The sequence below is a fragment of the Protobothrops mucrosquamatus genome, unplaced genomic scaffold (assembly GCF_001527695.2).
Source record: "Protobothrops mucrosquamatus isolate PMUCROS unplaced genomic scaffold, P.Mucros_1.0 scaffold194, whole genome shotgun sequence".
Taxonomy (NCBI): domain Eukaryota; kingdom Metazoa; phylum Chordata; class Lepidosauria; order Squamata; family Viperidae; genus Protobothrops; species Protobothrops mucrosquamatus.
The window spans coordinates 309,700-316,895 of record NW_015386550.1 but is presented as its reverse complement, the minus strand read 5'-3'; the positions used below and the strand labels follow the sequence as shown (position 1 = coordinate 316,895).

The following is a 7,196-nucleotide window of genomic DNA, read 5'->3' as shown; positions in this document are numbered from 1 at the left end:
CTGATCCTGGTGCTTCTGCTGAGCCCTGAAGAAGCACCAATCAGCTGGAATGTTGCAGCATCTCCAAGGTCTTGTGATTTACATTCATATGCTTGGCAACTGATTCATATTTAGGACGGTCACAGTGTCCCAGGGTCATGTGAAGTGACCAAAACCTGCTGCAACCACCCAGCAGACGGGGGAATAAAAACCAAACACCACCCCACACAACCCCCGCTGCCAATCCTCAACAGAAATGTTCACAACAATGAAAACCTCAGACAGGAGGAAGAGCGCCGCCAGGTGGGCAGGCAGGTGTCTTGATCGGCTGTGGCTTGGGCACTTTTTTCAGTGCCATTGTAACTTCGAACAGTCACTAAGTGAACTGTTTTAAGTCGAGGACTACCTGTACTTTATCACTTTTTTCTTTTTTTTCTTTTTGGTCATCAAGTTTTTGACATCTTGCTAGGCGACTAGTGGTACTCGGATATTGCCATATCCTAAAAGTGGTACAATGGGTGAAAAGGTTGAAAAGCCGTGACTTAGCCAGCAAGAAACAGAGATGTATAATTAGGTATTCTCAGCATATTGATACTGCACTTGTGAGATTAGGCTGAAGCTGCCGTAACTAAAGATAAAGCAGGTGCAAAAGCAGAAAAATCAAAAGCTAGGAATCTTACTGAAAGATCCCTTCAGGAAAATAGATAAGAAATAAAGTCATTAAGAAAACAAAGGAAAAATGTCACCTGAACCAGTCAAAGGAAGTTGGGTCTGAGCATGAAAAAAGATACAATCCCAGCTAACCAACAAAGCAAGAACTTTGGGGAATAAAAAGAGATCCTAGCCTAGCCTATTCCTAGAGTCATCTTTGGATTCAGACTTGGCAGCCTTGTTTAGAAGGACATTGGTATGTGTGTGAAGGAGACAGTATTATACATTATACCAGTAAAGTTTTGTTGTTAGTTTAACCATGTCTCTGTGTATTTCAAAGAAAACTGTTGTGCCTCAGTGTTCGCCTGAAAGTGATTTCTGTGTGTCCCTAATTATTTCCTGGCTGTTGAACAGGAATATGTGCCTTATCTATAGCAGTTGATCTATCTGGAAAACCCACTTAGGAAGCAAGGGAGGCTTGCAAGATCTGCATGTAACACATTGCATGATATCAGATGACCTCTCCTGGTCTCTTGAGAAGGAGGCATAGATTAATATTTCCTTCAAAGTGGGTAGCACCAGCTTTTTCCAACATAAGGCATTGATTATCACATGGACCCAACCAGAGGCCTTAATTTTATTATTTTATTTATTCATCCCAGCTTTATTTTATAGGTGCAAACATACATAATACAACAGGATCCAATCTGGAGCAGTCACCAGGACCAGAGGTTTAGTCTTTCGAGCTTTTGGACTTGTGCTGGAGCCCATCCTCAAGGAACTTCTCTCTCACCAGAGACATTCTTGTGTGACGCATGCTGAGAGAAAAGTTCCCTGAGGATGGTCTCCAGCACAAGTCCAAAAGCTCAATAAACTAAACCTCCGGTCCCAGTGACTGACCCTGATTGGATCCTGCAACGTTATCCTGGGACACATACAATTGCCTTCATTTGTGATACTTAGCGTTCCTTCCTTGTCCTATTTTCCCCACAACAAATCTGTGAAGTGGGTTGGACTGAGTGAGAGTGACTGGCCCAAAGTTGCCAGCCACTTTCATGGCTAAGGCCAGACTAGTTCCTGGTTTTCTAGCCTGCTGCCTTAACCACTAGACCAAAGCAGGAAGGAGCACCGGTCCAAAATATAGGTGGTAGAGCTTACAGCCCCAAGGATTCTGTTCAATTCTTTTGCATTAATTGGCTCAACTGTCCTAATTACTTTCAAAAAATCTCCCCAGTTAGCATCTAACTCTAAGAAAAGTCAAGCAATTTTATCTAACAGATGCTGAGAATATTCTTCACAGTGAGGCTTCCGGTTTGCCACACGGCTGCCATAGATGCTCAAAAGATGACTTTCGTCTTCCCTGTCCAGTTTCGCATCACTGGGGGCCCCTGAAAAGGGTTGAAAGTTGCCCCGTAGAGGTGACCAGCAAGGAGAGGCTCTTGCTGGATCGTGGGAGAGTGGTAGCTCTCCTGCTGGAGCCGGCAATCCCTCCAAACCAGCGGACGAAAGACCGGCCATAGAAATATGGCTCGTCACTAGGCTGCAGACAGCCGAAACCACACTCACCATCTGGTAACTTCAAAGCAGCATGGAAAGGACTGGGTGAGATCTACCTCTCTTAAATCCCAATTGCTTTTTTGTACCTATTCAAGCTGCTAAAGTACTTTCCCTCCTGTAGAGAGAGAAGGGGGATTTCAGCCCTCCAGAAACAGAAACAGCGGCGACTGACTACCCAGGGGAGCTTAAAACATTGAAAAAATACTGGGATCCTAATTGGAACTCTACTTCCTAAAATTGATGGATTACAAGATTTGTAATTTTCTATTCTTTATTTTTCTCGAATTTGCTATTTTTACTGAAGATATGGGTTTTTTCTTTTAAAATAAAAGAAAAAAACTGAAAAGATCAAAACAACTCTGGAGTGACACCTGGTGGCTAAACTTGAGATTTCAACTTGTTACTGCCTAAGAGAGACTTGTTGACAGCTTAGAACAGTGGTGGCGAACCTATGGCACGGGTGCCAGAGGCGGCACTCAGAGCCCTCTCTGTGGGCACGCACGCCGTCGCCCTAGTCCTAGGCCTTCAGCTGGGTTTTATAAAACCTTTTTGCTTTAGGCCTCTGCCGCTGTGTACAAAAAAAAAGGTTCAATCAGTCAATTTCAACTTCTCGCGGGAAAAAAAAAGATCTTGCAAAGTTGGAATTGATTGATTGAACTTTTTAGTCCCACCCAGTCTGCTGTTACCACCGCAGCCACGCCCACCCAATGGGCCACACCCACCTGGCACCCAACGATGCATAAGTGGGTTTTGGGTTGCACTTTGGGCACTTGGTCTCTAAAAGGTTCGCCATCACTGGCTTAGAAAATAGATAAGATATAAGCAACCTTGAAACACCAGCTGCAAGAAGCTCAGCTCTGCTCTTCACTTAGTGGACTTTTTGACTATAAGCTTTCAATTTAATATACTACAATGGAAGAAGAACAGGAACAGCGGAAGAACAGGAACAAACTCTTTGCATGTTAAAAGCGATTGCCCAAACTTTTCTTACANGGATTTTATTTAGGGACGATTTTAAGTATAATTTTAATTGGAACACAGCCTCTAATATTTGGTTTTTAATTTGGTTTTAGAAGGGTTTTATTTTTGTATATTGTTATTGTATCTGTTTTTAATATGCTGTGCACCGCCCTGAGTCCTGCGGGAGAAGGGCGGTATAGAAATTAAAATAATAATAATAATAATAATAATGCAATAGTAGTGAAATGTGGACAAAATGTGAGACATCTAGAACTGCAAATACCATCACATTCTGGACTAGTTGTAATTTCCAGATGAACTTCAAGGGCATTCCCATGTAGAGCCATTGCTGTAATTCAACTGGGAAATGACCAGAGTTTGAGTTACTGTGAGCAAACTATCCAGTCCAGGAATGACTGCAATTGGTGTATGAGATGGATCTGTCTAAAGGCCCCCATTGCCAGGACTACCACCTTTCCTCAAGCAGAAGTTACAAGTCCCCGAATAGCCCCAAATTGTGCACCAGCTGTGACTGGTGGAACACTAGCCTGGCAAGAATCAAAATGACACATTCCTGGAATCAGGGATCCCAAAAATCCAGACCCACTTGCTAGGGCTAAGTTGAAACTGGTTCTTCCCCATCCAATCCCTTGCAGCTTGCAGGTACTAGGCCAGGGGTAGGCAACCTCGGCTCTTTTATGACTCATGGACTTCAACTCCCAGAATTCCTGAGTCAGCTATGCTGACTTGTGAGATTAGGCTGAAGCTGCCGTAACTAAAGATAAAGCAGGTGCAAAAGCAGAAAAATCAAAAGCCAGGAATCTTACTGAAAGATCCCTTCAGGAAAATAGATAAGAAATAAAGTCATTAAGAAAACAAAGGAAAAATGTCACCTGAACCAGTCAAAGGAAGTTGGGGCTGAGCATGAAAAAAGATACAATTTAAGAGATCTACCTCTCTTAAATCCTAATTGCTTTTTTGTACCTATTCAAGCTGCTAAAGTACTTTCCCCCCTGTAGAGAGAGAAGGGGGATTTCAGCCCTCCCTCCAGAAACAGCGGAGACTGACTACCAGGGGAGCTTAAAACATTGAAAAAATACTGGGATCCTACTTGGAACTCTACTTCCTAAAATTGATGGATTACAAGATTTGTAATTTTCTATTCTTTATTTTTCTCGAATTTGCTATTTTTACTGAAGATATGGGTTTTTTCTTTTAAAATAAAAGAAAAAAACTGAAAAGATCAAAACAACTCTGGAGTGACACCTGGTGGCTAAACTTGAGATTTCAACTTGTTACTGCCTAAGAGAGACTTGTTGACAGCTTAGAACAGCGGTTCTCAACCTGTGGGTCGCGACCCCATTTGGGGTCGCACGACCATTTCACAGGGGTCGCCAAACAACGCCGTCCGCCATTTTTTTTTACCCTTTTCCTTAGCTGTGCTACTCCCTCTGCTTGGCGGCAGCCTGCATGCAGGAACTTTACCAAACATGCCCTGCAGGAGGCGTGTGAAGAGCGCAGGCGNCACTGGCTTAGAAAATAGATAAGATATAAGCAACCTTGAAACACCAGCTGCAAGAAGCTCAGCTCTGCTCTTCACTTAGTGGACTTTTTGACTATAAGCTTTCAATTTAATATACTACAATGGAAGAAGAACAGGAACAGCGGAAGAACAGGAACAAACTCTTTGCATGTTAAAAGCGATTGCCCAAACTTTTCTTACAATTGGTGATGAAATAAGAAAAGGCAGGAAAAAACAAGAAAGCAGCCTGGATATGCAAACACAGATTATGACTTCAACCAAAGAATCATCTATACCAGTGATGGCGAACCTTTTAGAGACCGAGTGCCCAAACTGCAACCCAAAACTCACTTATGTATTGTTGGGTGCCAGGTGGGTGTGGCCCATTGGGTGGGTGTGGCTGCGGTTGTAACGGCAGACTGGGTGGGACTAAAAAGTTCAATCAATCAGTTCCAACTTTGCGAGATCTTTTTTTTTCCTGCAAGAAGTTGAAATTGATTGAATGATTGAACCTTTTTTTTTTTTTGCACACGGCGGCAGAGGCCTAAAGCAAAAAGGTTTTATAAAACCCAGCTGAAGCCCTAGCACTGGGGCGACAGCGCACATGCCATAGGTTCGCCACCACAGATCTATACAGAATTCTACAGAGAAAGTGGAACAATCAAATGCTATGATAGAAGATTCAACCACTCAACAAATATAGATAATGGAAGATACAGAAAAGAAATTGATAATAGAGAAAAAGGAAAGGACTTTTTTTTATGAATTTTTATGGGTCATTCCAGATCTCCCCTCCTTCCGCCGCGCCCTTAAGACCTGGTTGTTCCAGCGGGCAGGACTGGCCTAGGGGTATTTTAAATTGGTTTTAGCCAAATTTTAGTAGTAGCGGCTGATTATATATTTATTTTTAATGATTTTTAAAACTTCCATTGTATTGTATTAAATTGTTTTTAACTGGCTGTAAGCCGCCCTGAGTCCTACGGGAGAAGGGCGGGGTATAAATTTAATAAAATGAAAATGAAAATGAAAAGAAGGAACCTGAAGATCAAAAAGAAAAACAGATGAAAGAGAAGATAAACACTTTGGGAGATGGAAAAACAAGGAGACGACCTGTTAGATCAGCTAGTCCTCTTTAAAAAAAGGCAATTGGGTGGTCTTTTCGGAGACGACCTGTTAGATCAGCTAGTCCTCTTTTTAAAAAAGGCAATTGGATGGTCTTTTCAACATCAAACACTAACCACAACAACACGAGTCATAAAAGAGCCAAGGTTGCCTGCCCCTGCCATAGACTAAAAAAAAATAAAATCTGGATCATTTCCTACTATTGATATAAAGTGCTACCCAAACATCCAGCCATGCAGCTATATTGCTACGGAATTTGTTCTTCCATTCTCAATCCCATTCCTACCACCACCACGTGGGAATAAGAGGGAGACAAATCCTACCGGCAGCAGAGTTTAAATATGCTGAGGCTGCCTTTGAATTGGCATAGCGGAGACAACACTTAACAGCTGCACAACTAAGGATGATTCAAGACGTCTCATTCGCGGCTGAAGACCAGACGAAGCCAAACACGGCAGGAAAAGGATGCTGCCAGCCTATAGGTATACCGTGGCTAGGAGCATGTCGAGGAAATCCCTTTGGATTTCGAGATATATTTTTTTTCCTACAGTAGAAAAAGAGCCTGTCCCATATTTACTGGTGACGACGGGCATCACTTTTGGAGCGCCCTGCACCAAACGGTGCAAGAAAATCTTCGAAACAAAAACCTTTCCGAGTCTAGTCTCTCTTTCGGCAAGATTCAAATGTCGGGCAAACGCCCACAGCAACACTAGATGGCGGCTCCTCAATAAACCTTCCCCGCGACCCGACCCGCAGTTACATTTGCCGGCTTTCCCGCGCACCTCGAAAGCACTGCAGCTCCGCAGCTTCGAAGCCCCGTTCCTGAAGGAAGACGCACAGCTGCTCCGTCTCCCAGAACCGAAGATGGAGCTTAGCAGAATCCGCCGAGCCTGCAGCGGTAACGCCGCGCTTTTGAGGCGTCTGGAAGCCATCGGCCGGGCTGGTGGGCCGGGCCCGTTTAAGGGCCCCTTCCCGGCTATCGTTCGACATCGCTCCGCCGCTCTGGTGAGGAAAAGCGCGAGCAGCGGCTTCCCTTCGCTCGCGCGGGCTCCGGACCCGCCCCCCGCTGCCACCTCACGTTGCCACCAGCGAGTCCGCGGAGGGAGGGAGCCACGTGACTGCTGCTGGCTTCTCGGGAGGGGCGACCGTGCGGGGAAATTTTTGCGCGCCTCGGCCCCGCTGCGCTTACCCTGCCACGTTAACAGAGCTGGAGACGCGTGGGAATAAGAGCCGGCCTTGATACCACGGCCCGCCGATGGAAAGCGTCACCCATGTCCACTCGTCCCCCCCACTTTACTATTTCTGGCTCCTCCGCCCCCTTTGAGAAATGAGCAGTCCAAAGCTGATGGCTGTATCCAGGATGGTCAGGACAAGGGATATTTTTACCCAGGTTCTGAGGTCTAAA

The 7,196-nt window shown here is 44.6% G+C and overlaps 1 protein-coding gene across 1 annotated transcript in view; it reads right to left on the bottom strand.

Annotated features, from left to right (window-relative positions):
- Positions 1 to 6,796, bottom strand: part of SAMHD1 (SAM and HD domain containing deoxynucleoside triphosphate triphosphohydrolase 1) — a 33,158-nt gene extending 26,362 nt beyond the window's left edge. Inside the window, exon 1 of the mRNA XM_015813781.1 lies at positions 6,574 to 6,796. Coding sequence (XP_015669267.1) covers positions 6,574 to 6,781 — 208 coding nt within the window. The 5' untranslated portion in view covers positions 6,782 to 6,796. The remainder of the gene's footprint in view (positions 1 to 6,573) is intronic.
- Between the last annotated feature and the right edge of the window lie 400 nt (positions 6,797 to 7,196).